The 18567-nt window shown below is 42.4% G+C and overlaps 2 protein-coding genes across 6 annotated transcripts in view; one reads left to right on the top strand and one right to left on the bottom strand.

The window, feature by feature from the left end:
• Window positions 1-7154, top strand: part of LOC109484550 (polycystin-1-like) — a 41289-nt gene extending 34135 nt beyond the window's left edge. Inside the window, 14 exon segments of the mRNA XM_019787873.1 lie at window positions 307-552; window positions 705-872; window positions 1062-1219; window positions 1431-1555; window positions 1836-1999; window positions 2218-2496; window positions 2825-2964; window positions 3178-3343; window positions 3444-3569; window positions 3723-3897; window positions 4198-4488; window positions 4708-4842; window positions 5050-5364; window positions 5519-7154. Coding sequence (XP_019643432.1) covers window positions 307-552; window positions 705-872; window positions 1062-1219; window positions 1431-1555; window positions 1836-1999; window positions 2218-2496; window positions 2825-2964; window positions 3178-3343; window positions 3444-3569; window positions 3723-3897; window positions 4198-4488; window positions 4708-4842; window positions 5050-5364; window positions 5519-6334 — 3304 coding nt within the window. The 3' untranslated portion in view covers window positions 6335-7154.
• Window positions 7155-7823: 669 nt separating this feature from the next.
• The window catches only part of LOC109484627 (tuberin-like), a 34023-nt gene continuing 23279 nt past the window's right edge, over window positions 7824-18567 (bottom strand). For 4 of the 5 annotated variants that reach the window (XM_019787991.1, XM_019787977.1, XM_019787984.1 and 1 more), the window contains 19 exons: window positions 17496-17555; window positions 16029-16178; window positions 15726-15898; window positions 15198-15336; window positions 14554-14861; window positions 13215-13427; window positions 12766-12861; window positions 12565-12645; window positions 12393-12439; window positions 12256-12300; window positions 11285-11993; window positions 11035-11119; window positions 10721-10799; window positions 10407-10493; window positions 9991-10177; window positions 9674-9813; window positions 9359-9437; window positions 8878-8969; window positions 7824-8568 (listed from right to left, as the gene is read on the bottom strand). In XM_019787991.1, coding sequence (XP_019643550.1) covers window positions 8374-8568; window positions 8878-8969; window positions 9359-9437; window positions 9674-9813; window positions 9991-10177; window positions 10407-10493; window positions 10721-10799; window positions 11035-11119; window positions 11285-11993; window positions 12256-12300; window positions 12393-12439; window positions 12565-12645; window positions 12766-12861; window positions 13215-13427; window positions 14554-14861; window positions 15198-15336; window positions 15726-15898; window positions 16029-16178; window positions 17496-17555 — 2965 coding nt within the window. In that variant the 3' untranslated portion in view covers window positions 7824-8373. The remainder of the gene's footprint in view (window positions 8569-8877; window positions 8970-9358; window positions 9438-9673; window positions 9814-9990; window positions 10178-10406; window positions 10494-10720; window positions 10800-11034; window positions 11120-11284; window positions 11994-12255; window positions 12301-12392; window positions 12440-12564; window positions 12646-12765; window positions 12862-13214; window positions 13428-14553; window positions 14862-15197; window positions 15337-15725; window positions 15899-16028; window positions 16179-17495; window positions 17556-18567) is intronic. The other variant, XM_019787997.1, reaches the window with a different exon arrangement.

The raw sequence follows: 18567 nt of genomic DNA, 5'->3' as shown, positions 1-18567 counted from the left end.
AAAGTTGAACCTGTACATAAAGGTATACTGTAGATGTAGTAAGATACGACTCGTATCACTGTTATTGTTGTAGAACTTTATCACCATGACCTGTACCTAGCTTGTAATGGCATAGATGTACAATAAAGGTCTTTCATTCATTTAAAGCCCACTGTAAACACTGTAAGATTACCACTGATCGCTGTTCTGTAACAACTGAGCACTCTGATATCAACTTAACAACAATTCAGTCCAGATTTTTAAGGGTATGTTGGAATTACACAAAAGTGCTGTTTTTAATGGCAAGTTATTTTACTGTTCATACAGGACTCTGCAAGAGCGGAACAAACTTTGGTCCTATGAAAGCATCATGAACTGGTCGGACACAGATCAGGCACCAAGCAAACCCAAGAAGTCTCAGCTGAAGAGGAAGAAGACGGGTCGCTATGGTGGGAAAGACATCCCGGGAATCCATGTGGATGCTGTTCTGTCAGATGATGATGATGATGACTCCTGGGGCAAGACGGCTCCTACCCAGAAGAGCAAGCAGACTGGCCAGTTCCTGTCCACAAAGTAAGTATGCCAGGGACCACTGGCACAACTTCAGTAACTGTTGTGATTCAATTAAGTATTAAATGATATATGAATGAGGTAAATACTTATACTAATATTCCATTTTCATTTTTTTTTTAATAATACATGTACCCATACCATTTTGGTCCCAGAAGCCAAGCTGATGGGAAGATGTCGCGCACCCACAGTGTGGATGACCTGCTGACCTCAGACGAGTTCTGGACGTCCATCATGGACGAGACGTCTGACCAGAAGGACTCCAGCCGGACCCTGCAGTCCAGCGGCAGCTTCACGCCCAGGTCTGATGCTGACCTTGACAGGTTTGTTTCTTTATTTGATTAGCATCTCCATTAGTGTAAATTTTACGCTAATTTTCACCTGAGTGAAGTGAGTAAAGTCATGTCAAGTGAATTTCCCAAGGGCAGTGAGTTCTAAGTTTTAAGATGAAGCAACCCAAAGAGGCTAATAAAATCATCCAACCTAATTTGGTGTTGCACTCCATGTTTCAGTGGGATTGGGGATCCGATACACAAGACCCTGGAGCCGTCCATCCATTCGGAGTCTGACCAGAGCCAGCAGACCCAGACCTTCCTGCTGGAGTCAGACACCACCTCGGTGGACAGCAGTGTTTCTCCACAGCGCCGCCGGCCAGCCTCAAGCAGCTCAGGTCAGCTGACAAATCCTTCAATAGCTTAGAAACTTTGTGTGTAAATCAGCTGAGGATTATACTTTTCTTTTTTATTCCAGTTTGGTATTTGTATGTTGGTTCACTCTGAGAAAACCAGAAGGTATTGACAGTCTTTTAGGCAACTGGACATGATATATAATTGCATGGTTCAGAGGGACTCATCTAACAAACATGTTCTGCTGCCCCTCAGTTGAGAGCCTTAGTGATGATGACAAGGGGAAGTGGCTGCTGCCCTACTGGTTTGTGTACATCGCCTACCTGCTGTGTGCCATCATCATTGCTGGCTGCATGGTTGTCATCATCATGTATGGACAGGTAAGCACAAACACCTTGTTTTTAATTTATTTATTTCTGTCTTCTTTATACAGGGTAGACGCACTCAGTACAATATACTGCTTTACAGGCGTGCCCTGTACCTTAATAAGGTTAATGCTAACAACAAGATCTCTTGATAATTTTATAACACACATTTCTGACTCATCCTTTTGTACTCACTTGCTACTTTAACAATGCAAAGATAGGCCATAAGTCTGAGTGCTGCTGGACTGATGTCCTTGTTTGAGGATCCACTTACATGCCCATCTCTTTTCTGCAGGCCTTTGGGCGTGACCAAGCCACCAAGTGGGTGTTGTCCATGTTCCTGTCCCTGATCCAGTCCATGTTCCTGATGGAGCCCATCAGGGTGATTCTGATCGCCCTGTTCCTGGCCTCCATCAGCAAGCCTACTGACCACAATGATGAGGACGATCTTGTGGATAGGTAATTAATAGCTGATGATTATTTCTCTAAATTCTGTAAGGATGATATAAGACATTTTTTAGGTTACTAAATGTTGATTCTTGATAATAAGAAAATGGTTAGTCTGTTTCATTCTTGTACCTGAACTTGAAATTTCACATGTTTCCATCTGTAAAGCTCACAGGCTGGTGATGTGTTTAGAAATTTTAAAAATCTTGTGGGTGAAACTCTTTCTGTAGACCTGTGGTTGAGAACCAGGATGACCGTACCAAGTCCAAGGCCATCCGTGCTCCGTACGGTTATGGCCTGCTGCAGGCGCGCGAGGAGGCCAGGAAGGTGCGCGTGATGTACACCATCATCCACCAGTGCATCTTCTACCTCCTCTTCATCCTCACCATGCTGGTCATTGCCTTCCACGACAACGACCTCAATACCTACAGGATGACCCACAGCATCCAGGACGCGCTGGTCAAACCGCAGTTTGGGACCAGCAACCGCAGCTTCCTCACTATCACACAGTACGTCACTCTTCTACATTCCCTCATGTTAACTGGAGATTGATCTACAGTTATATAACAGAAAGGACCATGAATGGATTGGCAAAACCCATTGTTAACCTTATGCATCTGCATGCAAAGTTGGCACCAAAGTTTTAGTCAGGAGGAACTAGAAAGGTTAAAAAAGCATTCAATGAAGTACCACATGTAAAACTGGTTTCCAGTTTATGCTAATAAAAAGTGAATGTATGTTCTTATCTTTAGGACTACATGTTAAGACTTAGTAATGATTATATAGTTTTGTCTGAATCAGCATATTCTGACCATTTGTGTCTCGTTCCTTGTGCAGGAGTGAGGACTGGTGGGAGTACATGGACTCTGTCATCCTGCCGACTCTACTGGACACCAGTCAGGACGCCATCACTGACTCCAGTCTGGAGGGCGTGGTGCTGGGCGGGGTCAGGCTCAGGCAGATCAGGAACACTCCAGGTGGGCCCTGTTGCCTGAATTATGTTAAATTTTTTCAATGTCAAGTTGAAAACGATCCCTTATAATGGGTCCTGGACCTTTCGGCCTTCAGGTTTCATCCCTGGGAGTCAGCATTTGTATCCTTCCCCTTTCTCTGTTGTTATCAAAGCTTATAATAGCTTAGGGACAAACATAGCACTTTTGATAATGAAAATCATTTTGATGTCATTGCAGAAACCTGTATCCTGCAAGGAGGGAACCGCTATCCCAACTTGTGGACAGCAGACTGGGACTGCTACTCCAGTGTCAGGTTGTCTACAGAGGACAGCAGCAGCTATGGAGAAACATGGACAGCAAACCAAGCCAACTGGACCTACAGTGAAACCAACAGTTACAATGGGTAAGGTTGGAATAACGAGTACACTAAAGTAGCACTCCTGCTTTGTTTTCCACACATGATTTTGATTGCTGGATTGCTTACATTTTTTGTTGTCCTTCAGGCTGATGTACTATGGTCGTGATGGATCCTACTCTGATAATGGGTACATTGTTGACCTGCAAAAGTCATACAACGCCAGCATCACTGCACTAGCAGCACTCAACAGTACTGACTGGATTGACAGAGGGTAAGGCATCTTTTTATTAAGATGCTATAAGATTACATGTTTGAAAAGACAAAATGATATCGATATCATTGAAGAACAGAGTCTGACCTATTCTTACATGAAATAACCACATTAGCAGACCTGTTTTGAAGTTGATTCATTATTATTTTCCAGGACCAGAGCAGTGTTTGTGGAGTTCAGTCTGTACAACCCTAACGTGAACCTGTTCAGTGTGGTGACCCTGCTGCTGGAGCTGCCTGTCACTGGTGTGGGGCGGGCCTCCCATGACATCAAGTCTGGCCGCTTCGTGGTGTACGGGTATGGTGTGGACCTCCTCATGATCATGCAGGTCAGTTCAACCAGTCGTGTACAAACAGCATGCTAGGCTTTGGCTGTCTTAGTCTTTTGAGTTTCAAACGGGTCAATATATTTTCTTAAATGCAAGCAAAGTCTCACAACATCTTCCAGACTGTCACTAACATCACTGGTATTTCATGAGCTGTTAAAGTTTCTGTGCCTTGTTACCCCCATCTTAGAAATGTAGTACACACAGTATTATTTGTAAGCACTACACTGTATATAAAGGTTTAGAGCAATATGTTGTGAACATATAGAAACTTACATGTACATTACTGTGTCCTGTCTGCAGGGCTTGTTTGCTCTGTTCCTGTTGTACTACATCGTGGTGGAGTTGTGCCAGCTGAAGAGACACGGCTTCAAGCCCTACATGAAACGCTTCCAGACGTACTACGAGTGGACCATCATCATCATCAGCACCTCCTCGCTGGCAGTCTACATCCACCGGCTGCTGTACACCACAGGGCTCTGGAGGGAGCACCTGGCTGACAAGGCCAAGTTCATCAGCTTCTTCCACTCTGCCTACCTCGGTCAAGTCACAGCCTACCTCAATGGCCTGGTCATCTTCCTTCTCATGATAAAGGTGCCTCAGACTTTCTAGCTTTGACAATAGAAACTCTAGTTGTCATGAAGCAATGGACAAGTGTCTCTCTATACTTTTTCTTAAATATGTACACTACCACTAGGTCCTTTCTTAGGAGCTTCTGCATGAAAGCAATTCTATCAATGGTCAGATTTGCTCCTCACTGCTAATACAGGCAAGATTCTGAATACAGTGAATATGATTTTTTCCCATCCATAGGTGGCAAGACAAATGCGGTTCAGACGGCAGTGGTCCATATTTGGCAAGGCCCTGAGGCTGGTTGCCTGGGAACTGGCTGGCTGCTTCCTGATCTTCCTCATCCTCATCCTCATCTATGCACAGCTCGGCTACCTGGTGAGTACCAGTAACCACCTGTCCGTGGAGCCTGTTGAACTTTTGTCCCAATCTGATGAACAGTCATTAGATTTTAGTTAATGCATTTCTAACTTCTTCATAAATTCTTCAGGAAATGATGGATGGTTATTGCTATCTGTTAAAAGGAGTCTGTGCCAAATTTCTAACAGGTTGTCAGAATAATATTGTTCTCCCACCTTTCCACAGCTGTTTTCCAACCACAGTCCTTACTTCACCACCATGTGGATGTCCATCACCGCCATGGTGGCCATGTTCCGCGGCCAGGTTGACCTTGACCCCTGCAGAGAGGCCCACCCAGTCCTGGCCTTCCTGTTCTTCACCTCCTACATCCTGGTGGTGTTCTGTATCCTGGGAAGGCTGTTTGGGGCCGTCCTGATCCACGGGTTCACGGCAGTACGGAAGGAGATGCACCGCCCGGCTGTGGAGCGGCAGGACTATGAGATGGTGGAGTTCATGATCAAGAGATTCAAGATGTGGACTGGCCTAGCCAAGCCTAAGGCGGTTAGTACTACAATTGTACTGTTTGAACCATCAGATTGTTTAATCATACACAACATCTCAATCTCAATGTTACTGTCTTTGATCCTTAGGCAATACTGGACATTTCTTCCTCAGACTTTGCAGTAAGTTTACAATGTTTTACTTTTCTTTCCAGTGGCGCCACAATGTGAAGTTCCTGGGCATGGACCGACTGTCTACTCGCTCATCTCGGTCAACTATAACCACAGGAGGCCTCTCCCACGTGTCCACACCAAACAGTCCCATCAGCCTGGAGTCCAGTGGCTCTGTCGGCCTGGGGCATCTCCCCGAGGTGGGTCAGATGGACCCAAACCACCTGGAGTACCTCCTGGACAGACTCACACCGACTGTAGACGCCGTGTTATCCACATTCGATCGGTTACGCCACTACGTGGATGATGACTCCACCTTTGAGGAGGATCCACCGGTACAAAAGGGTCATCAGAGGACAAGTATCACTAACGAGACACAACAGAAGAAAAATATCAATATTAGTAGAAAGGATGCCCAGAGTGCACCGGCTAATAAGTCAGGTAGACCTTCTAACAGAGTGTTGAAAGCTAGCAGCTCTTGGACACAAGGTATTCCCGGACAGGAAAAAGCGTTACCTACACAAAGAGAGAATTCCTGGACTAAAGGATCCAGTACAAGTGGTCCTCCAAGCAGGAGAGACCAGTCTTCCTCATGGAGGCAGAACAAAGAAGTGTCATGGGCAGATAAGTACAAAGACAATGCCTGGGGATCGTCTAGTTGGACTCGTAAAGGAGCCAGCGATCCATGGGGAGATAGAAGGAGGGAAGACTCGTGGGAACAAAGTCACCCACGGTCAACCCAAAACTCCCCAGCTAGAAAGAAGGAGCACTCTTGGAGCTCTGATTACGGGAGCTCTAGGAGACAGGGGTCACGAGGAAGTGGCCCACAGAGACCCACCCCAAAGAAACCTGCTTGGTGAATAGAGCTGTATAAAGGGTTTGATAAATGTCTGCTGTATATATGGTATGCTGTTTCCAGAGTTTCTATTTTTCTATTCCAGGAGCTTTTTGTATATAATTGCTCAGCAGCTTTTACTTGTTTTTACATCATCAGAGAGTGTGATTTTAATCCTGTAGAGGCTTCCAAAACATTCCAAAAGCTGCCATACTTCATGGAAAATCCAGTTGAATGTGTTTTTTTTACTGTTGTTTGATATCAGATTGATTAAATCATCTTTAAGATGTAAAATATCCCATGAATTTGTGTGGAAAACTGAAGTCTTGATTCCCTAGCAAAATGTACTGTGCGAGAACTGAATTGCTTGTGTGTGTATATAAAGATATATTATCTAATCTAACTTGTTTTGTATAGTGGAAATGTAATCCTACTCAATAATTTAAAACTTGACAATTGTGCTGTAAATGAATTAGACAAAACTATGTTACCTAGTGGAAATTGTTGGACGAGGCAGGTAGATGATTGATGTCTTGCTGTCAGAATATGAAGAAATAGTGCCAAAGTAATGAAGTTATTGATTAATATAAAAATTGTCAAATGTCTAGATGTATGTGCTGTGTACTATGTTCAGTGTTTTGTGTGGTATTGATGTTTTATGTATTTCCTTGAAGTATTCCTGTGGTGATCTGTGGTCCAGCTCTTCACTCTCACCTTGCACTCGCTGCAATAAGAGAGCCTTCAGTTGAACCACAGTTCTCCCTTCTCCTTCTCCTTCTGACGAATGTCATGTGAAGCTGTGCTTTGTTTGACAGATTGATGAGAAATAAAAGTGTCATTTTGAACAGTACTGTCTCCCTGTATGTTTCTATCATGTTGAACCAAGGTAACTTATATGCCCTATACCCTCCTTGGTTGAACTATAAAGCTAGAGAAAGGCAGCATGATGACTGGACAGATTACAAGTCTATGTAAGGGCTTCCATCCCTGTTGCTTGATTTGTCTGCAGTGTCTGTACAACATGGCATTTCTTAGAAAGGTTTAATGCGTTAGACCATTGTTACAGTATAACATCAGATGGCTTCATCATCTTCTTCATAAAACCATAATAAAGTAACTAGTGTAAGAAACGAACGGTCTGCTATTAAAATGTAAGGGCATGCTTGAAGTCACTTGAAGGTACCTGGATCAAAAGCAGCCTCTAGCAGGTAAATGAGGTACTGCAACATAAAGTTTGCTTCACCTAGTACTAGTACCTTGAGGGTCGGGGCGGCGCCATGTTTGCTTCCAGCATCTGCCTCCTCCATCCTTTCCCATTGGCTAAGCTGTTGACTAAGCAGGTCCTGTTACTTCAATGATATTTTTTGATTCATGGCAATTTCAAAACCAGGTGCCTCAAACTGTTAGATTTCCTACATGTATGTATGTATGTGTGGCAATTAATGGCTATAAAAATGGGCAGGTTTCAGAGGGAAGAATTTGACTTAGGGAACATGAAAGATATAGAAGCAGGATTTCTCTCTGTTTGAATTTTATTTTATATAGAATGAATTATTTATTACTCATATGCTTACTAACTTGCTACACTATTATAACATTCTTCTATGTCTGGATGTAACAATTTTGGCCCATTTAAAATGAGTTTTATGTTAAGGCTTATTCCTTTTCGGGGAAAAGTCAAGCTTGTAACTTACATAAGATATGCTTTTTAATCAATAATTTTTATGCATTTATCATTTATAGAGGTTGACATTTTGCACAATGAATATACATTTAAGGTAAGCCAAAAATTCTGTACCCGTTCTTATGTACATTTACATTAATTCATCTTGCCACATCTGACACAAAATCATTTTTGAGAAGCATTGCAAGATGTAACAGGAGGTTCACGATCATCATTTCCAGCTGCTGTTGCCAAGCACACATCAAACCGATACGATCATTGCCTCTCAAAGATAACCAGCAGCAATTACAGTACATGTACAATATTATCATACACTGACCACAGATATGCAACAAATTGACTTGTGCAAAGGCTATCAGCTTGTTACTCAGTCCAGTTCTTCACACAAATCCTGTGAAGTCTGAGAGCAGGCTGCGGGGGCTGGAGGGAGAAGTTGTTCTGGACGGCGGGGACTGGACCTCCAGCTCCTGGGTCACCTTTGTCCGGATACGCTTGATCTGACGCAGGCGCTCCAGCCACTTGGAGGCGTACACTCCTTCTGGGGAGTTCTTACTGCGGTGGATCATCGAGGCCAACTGGAAGATGTAAGAGACGACAGGTGTTACCAGTATCAAGCATGTTGGAAAATATCATAAAGATTATTTTCAAAACGTATTTTAAGATTTACTCTGAAATGATGCACCACCTTGATGTTGCAGGGCAAAAAACATGTGTAAGTAATCAAAATAATGCCCTGGATTTGATTTAAAGGAATGTCCTTTTTTCAATGTCTCATTCTGGTGGTGGAAGATGTAAGTTATATTATTCTTAAGTGTCTGACAAAGAAAAATCTGACACACAGGCCTAGCATCAAATATAGATAGACTGATATACATTGTACTCACATTAGCATGCAGTGCCATCTGTCGTACTGTAAGAGCCAGGTTGTCATCTGAGATGATTTTGGAGCTGGTGTCACCAACCATGCTCTCCACCTCTGTAATAGGGACAGACAAAAAAAAAGTCACTTCTACATAATAGCATAAGACTCATATAATGATAGGTCCTGGCCAATGCCAGAGAACTTTTGGAAATTAAAACAGATTTGAAATGTTTGCTAAAATATTCTACAGGTTACTTTGTTCAATGGCTTTGTATCAACAGGATATGGTCTCATTTACTCACTTCATGCTCTACAGAATACTGTTTTGTCATACTTATAAACCAGTTTGCTTCCCCCAGTTTTATTGTGTTGACCATGCAAACAAATTTTTCACTTGTCCAGTCAATAACCTACAGTTGGTGCACCAATAAGTCCTTTCATCTTATTACTAATGCTTGTGTTATTGGAGTAACACAGCTATGACTGCACATGGACATGCCCACCTTTCTTGGCCTTAATGGTGACAAGGTTGCTGCTGTTGTCCAGAGGCATGATCACAATGTTCACAAAGTTGAACTGGCCCTGGGATGGAATTTGAAGAATGATTACTTTTGGTTTACAGATAACATCATTCAAGTTTTTGCTGGTCTGCAAACAATAAGATCTACTTGTCAATATTCTAACTTATACTTGCAGCAAAGATGTCAAGGACATCTATTCAAAACATATTTGTGTCAGTCAAATTTACCTACATTTCTGTTGCTACACATGATATAATTATGGTTACTAGTTAAACAATGGGCGGTGAATGGGAAAACCTTGATAGTATCTGGCTTGTAGTCCTCTGTGTTGTCATTGTACACGATGGTGACAAAGTCGTTGCCAATGTGAAGCTTTTTACTCTGACAGTTTCTGTCTGTCTCCCGGTAGGGCATCAGAGTAGCGACATGGAAGATCACTGTAGAGGAAATACAAAATACAAACTTTAAGAGACTTCAGTGAGATATTAACACACCCAGAAAACATGTTGACTATGACAGTATTTGACCCTGTTGAGTACATGTACCTTGGTATAAAACTGAGCAAAATAAAACGTATGTAACAGACAAACATGACCAACAGACCAGTGACTCACTTTGCATGGCGTCATCCTGCCAGCTGTAGGTGAAGTTGCCGTCGTTGCCGTTACAGTCCAGACCCCCCAGGAAGATCTCGTCTGGGTTACAGTCCTTCAGGTGGATGAGATGTCCCAGCCCACTCAGGAACTCCACGTACCGCAGAGAACCAAACTCATTGGACAGGATGGCCTTCTCGTCTGTGGTCTGAGATCAGTAACAAATAGTACGTTAGAAATATAATATTCATCTATCACTTTTCTTATTCTGTCTGTTTGAAATAGACACTGTAGTACAGTAATATTTGACACATGAATCCATCACTTACCCATGAAACAATAAAAGAAACTTTAAGACAGGTTTAAAAGCCTAGTCAGAACCACATGCAGTGCCTGATTCCATACTTAAAAACAGTGTGAACAGCAGAGACTCTGACCTGTCCTGGTCCCACATACAGAACCCCGCATTTGTGGGTCTCATAGGGAGGGATTCTGTCCAAGTTCTTCACAGCTCGCCCAACCACCTGCAAAAGACAATAAGAATACAATGTGTGGAAACTCTATACAATGTACAAGTGATGGCACTCTTAGCCTTAGAACTCAAAGATCATCCAATGATTCATCACAAATATACTAGACATACCATAGAATTGACTTTAAGTACGATATTAAGCAGGCTGCATTATTTGTAAACTGGAAGCCTGTTGCTGTTCACTAGTTTGTTCTGACCATCCCCAAACACCTTCCTTACCTCAGACTTCGGTAGCAGGATGGGTTTCTCATTCACACTTCCAAAAGCAGCTGAATGGAACAGCTGCAGGAACACAAAGCTGGGAAACAGGACAGCAAAAGTGGTTAAACAACAAGGTGGAACAACAATCAGCAACTAACAATGTACCTACAGAGATCAGAAAGCAGTGATTTGTCTTGCTATTCAAGGAAATCAGTCGTCTTAAGGTACCATATTACCAATCCTACATGTATGGAGGAAACAAATTAATCTGCAATCACTGGTAAAAGCTATCTTCATCAATCTCCTTGGATAAGAAGTGGGTTCCTGCTCACCTTGGACTAACACCAGACCCTGTGCCTTCCTTAACAGGTGGTTGCATCCTCCGCTTTCTCTCCAAGAACTCTTCCCTTCTGTTAACTGAAACATTTGACAGATATCAACACAATTATCATCAATCTCCTTTGAAACAAACATTGCATTAAACAGAACAAAATCCTGATGATGATGTTGAATGTAGGAAATGTAACATTACTGCAGCTGTAACATTAACTTGATGGGATCAACATGGGCAGAAGCACCTACCTCCAGGTGTCATAACTGACACAGTCTGTGCCCTCGGTCTTCTCATCATGGGTGGGGAGGACTGGGGAGTGCCCATGCTGGGAGGAGGGTCAGTCTCCTTCACATCCTCCATGATACGGCTGCCAGCCAATCCTCCTGTCTGACGACCCTTAGAATCCTTCCGTTCTGCTGACCTTTGTTTCTCCTTAGAGTCCTTTCTCTCTACAGGTCTAACATGTTTTTCTGTTGACTCTTTCCTCTCTAAACCTTTCCCTGGCGTTTCCGTTGATTCTTTCCTTTCTACGACTTTTCCCTGCCTTTCTGTTGACTCCTTTCTCTCCACTGGTTTACCCTGCTTTTCTGTTGATTCTTTCCTGTCTCCAACTTTCACTTGTCTTTCTGTAACTGCAACTTTCCTCTGCACTGGTCTACCCTGCCTTTCTTCTGATTGTGTTGGCTCCACAGCAGGTTGAGGAACATGCTTCACACTCTGAGAGTAACTGTCCTTGTCTGGTACGCTCAACACATTTTGTCGTTTTCTCTCATCATCGTTGTCTTGTGACTCAAAGACATTGTCTAGTTCCTCCATCTGCTCTTCCTCCTTATCCTGATAGACCGCCCACTCTCCAGTCAGCTGTGGAGATGAGTTGGTCTTGCGGATCGGAGACAAGGGGCTCTTACTAACAACCACGTCTTCCTGATTTTCTGACTCATCCTCACGTTTTGATGGCTAGAAGGAAGGATGGATGGCAAATGATAGTCAAGCAATGTCATCATCATCATGTTGCAGTTACCTAGTTAAGTCATTCTTAGACTAACAAAGAACAAAGCAAACACCTACTCTCAATTATCCACAGTCCTTTTGTATGGAAGAATGATGACATTCATAGTAGTAGACTAAGATTGTAAGCTTCTACATGTATTGTCGGAAGCATATCAAATATCTCTGAAAAAATCAAAAATGGTTACAGAAAAGGAGAAAGTCTCCTTACCTCAACCACCTCCTCGGTGTCCACTGGGGAAGTTCCAAGGATAGGCTAGAGGGAATCAAAACACCATCAATGTCTGACCAAGCCAGGCAAACACACAAAATCAGAAGCTGCAAACATTTAGTTAACTTTCTACTGACCTTTTGAAAGCCTGTAGGTTCTGTCTTGTTGATATCTTCCAGTGAACCTGGTGAGTGGATACAAAGGAAGCTTAAATGAGAACACACCTAAACTGGTCAGAGATATAATGTTGTTACATGAAAGCCAGTCTCTTTCAAAAGATCACATGTTTTAATGCCTAGTAGTACTTACCAATGTGAAATAAGCCTCTGTCTTCTCCATCCCCATTATCTCCATCATCTTCACCTGCATCCACATATACAACTTCTGAAACTGAAGGACAGACAACCTGGTTACGACCTTTTGGACACCCAAGTGTAGAGAATTTTTCCATCAGTTAAAATCAGTTAAAATAATGCACATGTGAGTGATGTGACTATTTTCCTCACTCACCTGTCTCGTGTACTGGTTTGCTGGCTCTATCCTGTTTGACTCCCATGGAGGGAGGGGCAGAATCTGACCTCTGGTAACGGCTGGCAGCAGTATTCTCTGCAGGACATGTGCATGTACATGTAAGATAAAACAGTACTAGACAGCAAGATATGTACAGCTACCCAGTATCAAACTACCAACTTTTGCAGCTTATATGAGTCTTTAACACTAGATGGTGCATGATATGATGCTATGCTAGAATGATTGCTATGCTATGCTAGAATTTTCAAGCATATTATAACCTTCAGGAAGTTTCTCCAGAAAAGACAACATGTACTTTTCAGAGGCTGTTGTTTACAAATGTTTCTCTTTTTCTAATTGATTTTCTGTGGCATATCTGCTCGAAAGTGTACTACAGCTGCAGATATGATGAAAATCAACAGAGGGAGCTGTTGGGAAGGACTGCTGACCTTCTTCCTTCTGCCCGAGCAGCAGCGTGGCGATGTCTGCCAGCGGGAAGTCCTGGTCGGGCTGCACCAGCCGCGCGTTCTGGATCCGCATCATCCAGGACGTGTTCCCCGTGGGGCGGCGGATCAGGATCTCCGCCCAGCCCTGACACCAGCAGTTACACTCGTACCGGCTTACCAGCTTGGTGGGAGAACTCTTCGTCTTGGAATTCATAGCTACAAAGGGGAACAGTGGTGTCAAAATAATATATCTTCAAAAGATGTCAGACATCAGGAAAAGAAGGCACATTATTCACAAGTAGCCCACTATATGTACCATGTACATAGAGTCAGCTTTTTTACCTTCGCCAAGAAGGTTATGTTTTCAGTAGCGTTTGTCTGTGTGTGTGTGTGTTTGTGTGTGTGTGTGTGGTTTAGCAAGATAACTCAAGAAGCAGTAGATGGATTGGAATGAAACTTGGTAGGTGGGTAGGTCTTCATGAGACCTAGAAATGATTAGATTTTGGGCCCCCTGGCGGCTTTCCTAGGTACTGCAGCAGAACTTCCGGTTTGATATCTCGTGATTTGGACATGCAAGGGTCACGAATTTTGGATGGCAGATAGCTCTTGGGATAGAGAAGAAGTGACATGAGTTTGGGTCCCCTAGCGCCTTGTTCTGGAACTGCAGGAGCATTTGTTGAAAAAAATTCGAAGGACGATAACTCAAGAACCGGTTGACGTATTGTCGTGATTTTTGGTATGTAGGTAGTTGAAGTGGTGCTTGACATAATCAGATGGCAATTATGCAAATCAGGACTTAATTTGCATAATTAATGAGGAAATTCTATAAATCTGCTTTGTTCAATAATAGAACTATGAAACACTTGTGACATCTACTTGAGAACGAGAAAAACATCTGAGGATATAGATTATGTAAATGAGGACCTAATTTGCATAATTAATGGCAAATTCTTATAATTCCATAGTTGTAACTGCTGCACCCCGAATTTCATACTTGCCACATTTGGAAGTTAAGTGAAGGTGAACATCAATAAACATAATTTATACAAATCATGACCTCATTTGCATAATTTATGAGGAAGTGCTATAATAGCCTTTTTGTTATGATAAGGCCGTCATTGGATGGAGAATATGATCAACTGATATAATCCATGCGAATGAGGCTCTTATTTACAAAATCAATGATTAAAATTGTATAATTCGTCACCCGGACGGGTTAACATCATTTGGCGAAGGTATGAGATCGTGGAACTCTTGTTTAACAGGCTATAATGTGATCTCCTCTTGGGAACCCAGATTTCTTATTTAGCAGTGTTGATAATTCACCCCAAATATCCAGTACCTGGAGAACTCTGGTCCTTGGGTACATCTGGGAACATCTCTGCTCTCCTGCCCACCTGTCCTGCCATCACACCTCGTGTCTCCTCAGGTGTCTCCACCCTGGTCTCCTCCTCTCTCTCCTCCTCCTCCTCCACCTCCTCTCTCTCCTCCCCGCTCCTGTCCTCCTGGATGGTGGCCTTCTCCCCGACGTCCATCTGTGTCTTCTCCGTCAGACCCTGGCTGAAGAGCTGGAACTCCTCCTTCAGCAGAGACACAGGGGTGGGCGCCGAGCTCAGGTACTTCCCGCCCGACTTGGATCGTTTCCTCTCCCTGAGGACATCAATAGCATGAAAATATGGTCTAATAACTCTAATAACTGTGGTCAGACATTTAGTTTCCAAGTCTAAAGGGAGTAAATCACTGTTCATTATCTAAGGCTATCTTATCTCCTTGTACATTGTTACATATACAAAGGACAGTAAGACAGTACATTATTGCCAAAGCAAACATGAAAAGGTGGCCAAGAACAACTGAAGAGCTGCTTTGATAGTCTCGATGGAATCCATTTCCCAATGTTGTAAGACTGGTGAGTTTGAGGGAGTACTCTTGAGGCCACATGAAATGGAATTTCAATGACTCCCATTACTTGAGAGAATCTGTGCTGACCTTTTGCTATCAGCTGGAGGTATAGACGGTGACGTTGTCAGTGTCTCCAGCTTCCCAGGAGCCTCCTGGGTTCCCTTGGACGCCGAGTCTGACCTCTCACGGAACTCTGCTTCCACATACTCTTCAGTCGTCACAAGACCTGAATACAGAACAGACATTGTGGATTGTGTCAGGAAGACATTTGACAGTGCGGCCTTGCCGGTGTGGACCCACTGGACAGTCACTGGGAGGTGTGGTGTGAAGATTGGCTGACTGCTGTCCACCCCGTGTCAGGGACCCCCGCAGCAGTATAATCAAAGACTGGATACTACCGGTACTACTCGTACAACTACATTGTGGTAGAAGGATTACCACAACTTCTCTTTCTTGTGAAAAACAAAGCACATGTGCAAACATATGCTTACAGCTGCATTATGCTACATTGTGTTTGACAAGGACATACAATAACTTTTTAATCTATTTCTTCAACATGAAAGCAGAAGGTAGTAATACAATTTGCAGACTAATCATAGAAGGATGATTAGTTACTTTTAGCCTCCTGCTTGTCCTCCTCCAGGTTGAGAAGGGAAGCACACTTCTCACAAACTCCGTTCTTCCTCATCCTCAGCCCTCCTCCACTGGTCGTCACGGTGATGAGCTGGTTGCCTAGCAACCAAGTCATGGTCTGTCCACCAGCCAATAAGAATTCAGCAACAGGAGACCTTCAAATCAAAAGTAGCCAGAGGTTATATAGCACTAACTTGGTATACAAAATGTAACATGTTAAAGCTTGTACAGTGATATAATCTGATTTTCGACTTTTCTACCACAAAGGAGAGAGACTTTCCCCACCTTTTTGGTATAGTGGAGCAGGTAGAGAAGGTATATCTGGCCATCATGTCCAGACAAGTCTCCAGTAGTTCAGTGTGGACCTTCAGTAAGGTTTCCTGTCTCTCGTCCACAGCTGAGCCATGGTCTGTTCCTGACTGTCGTGTCTCACGCCTAGAAACAGCAAGGGAGCTTTGTAAGGTACAGTAGGTAGTATTTACACCAGAGGTGACCAAGTTTGATGCAGAACAGGAAATGTAATTTCAATGCCTCCCATTCAGTCATTCAGTTCTTTAAATAAATCAGTCAGTATCTCACAACCCATACTACATACATACTACGAAACCAAGACCCCATCATTCAAATTATATAGATATATGATGTTGTAGACATTTCACATTAGGAAATACTTCTCAATTGCTGGGTTCACTTATCAATGTGATATTCAAAGCAACATTGTGAAAAAGAAGATTTGTCATGCCACAGACTTGGTCAGATCTGGCAGTATAACATAAAAAAATTGCACATCTTATTATGAGTATGACTAAACAATAGTATGTCAGAATGGATATGTTATGAGGGGATTTCTGCTATGATGCAATTTGCAAGCAATGTTTAACACAATGTTTACTATATCTATACGGTTAAAATTTGTGGCATGTTCTGCACAGCAATGCAGCAGATTATGTCCTGGGTTTGCTTTGTTCTCTGACTGAAAAGTGAAGGTTCTATACATGTACATGTTCTCTACAACAGCATGGCTGAAACACATCACAAACACACTGTGACATACATAAGCAGTGCAGCACTTCTGTGGAGCATGCAGTTACTGTTACAGTATTATTCCTACAACTGATGAGTGCATACAATACTGGGGAATGAAGGTTGAGTTATGTTACTTAGTCAAAAGAAGGTTTAAGATGGTGGTGACTAGTACCAGTAGGTTGATACCGGTACCTACATGACTGTAATACTGTTGTTTGGGAACAATGTGTGCATGTACTGCTAAATAGTACATGGTGTTTTGGCTAACATCAACTTTCAAACAAGAACCAAGACACAAAAAATGGGTTGTGAAGCTGGATTTGGACAAGGAACATTGGGGTCATAAATGTTTGAGGAAAGAGACATTAAAATCACACATACACAGACATTGTTATTTTGATTAGATCCTAATTTCAGTAATGACACTGTAACATACTTTGTGACATGTTTGCTAATGGTGGTGCAATAAACAGTGATCACTCAGATTCATTCAAATTAATTCAGATTCAAATGAAATTAAATTTGAAAAAAAGTTTCACAACAATCCATGCAACATGCTGTCCATGTTGTAATTGAATATGCTATTAATGAGTTATGTGTTGTGTTTACAACATGTAGGTTATGTGAGGAGTTTTTCTTACTGCACGGATACTTACAGCATGCTGTTTAGAATTGTGTAAATAAAGAAAAAAAATAAAGGATGGAAATGAAACCGTGACGTTTTACCAGGTGAAACTCCGTTCCAACTGTAAAAGCTCAAATTTGGACTTTGGGCTGGGCCTGAAGCTATGGCAGAAAGGCGAGAAGGCAAAAGGCAGTGAAATCTGTACAACAGCAAGCCATGTTTCCTGGCAGTGCACTGTGACATCACTGATGACATGGGCCCATTGATTGGCTAGATTGCAAATTAAAATTTTGAGTGGTCAATGGAATCAAACTTTTTTTCTTCAATGAAGATACATGTGGCCCATGTAAGCATTGTGTCAATGATTACAGACAAACAATGACTACCAAAGTGTGTAGTACACCACAGGAAGAAGATCACTGAGAAGTCGACTGATCAGAATCAGATAATCACAAATTATTGGGGCAAGGGTGCAGTTTCAGCTGGAATACCATATAGTTGGCAAAATAAATCAAAGCAAGAATAACAGACTACATTGAAGTTTGCTTGTCTTCAAAATAAAGTTTCATTAAATTTTAAACAATGGGAGGATTTTTAGCTAAGAGTAGGGCCTATATAAGCTGGTCTGGTACATGTATGTGATCTTACTGCTGTGGAATTCACACACAGAAGCAGCAGCATCATAAGAGCAATGATTACACATGATTCCCTGATGAATGCACCTGTTCTACTACAACCTCAGTATTGATGAATGCTGTTGCAGAAAAAGAATGTCCTTTCCATACAAACAATATTGCTTTAGACTACAAATAATTAGGGAAACTGCAGTTCTACAGCCTACATCTCTTATCAGGTTTTAGTAAACCACGCAACTTTATGAATGCCAGCAAGAAGAGTTCTTAAAAGGAAAACAAATAAATATATAGGAAAAGACAACACTTCTACCACAACTTGTCCAATCCATATTTCAAAAACTTTTGTTGTTGAAATGACCACTGGTTATGACAGAAACTTGCCTTGCCTATACTGTGTATTAAATGTTGGCTTTCTGTAACAGATGTCATTATACCAAAATGTATTTTTCTTTGACTGGAGCTGAGAAACAAATCTGTAGAGTCTGACCTTCTGGGCCTCTCGGTGAAGCTGGCGCTCCTGGTCCTGAACTGTTCCTGT

The sequence above is a fragment of the Branchiostoma belcheri genome, unplaced genomic scaffold (assembly GCF_001625305.1).
Source record: "Branchiostoma belcheri isolate BF01 breed outbred unplaced genomic scaffold, Haploidv18h27 scaffold11, whole genome shotgun sequence".
Lineage (NCBI taxonomy): Eukaryota > Metazoa > Chordata > Leptocardii > Amphioxiformes > Branchiostomatidae > Branchiostoma > Branchiostoma belcheri.
Note: the sequence above shows the minus strand (reverse complement) of the source record. Positions and strands in the feature narration are given on the sequence as shown.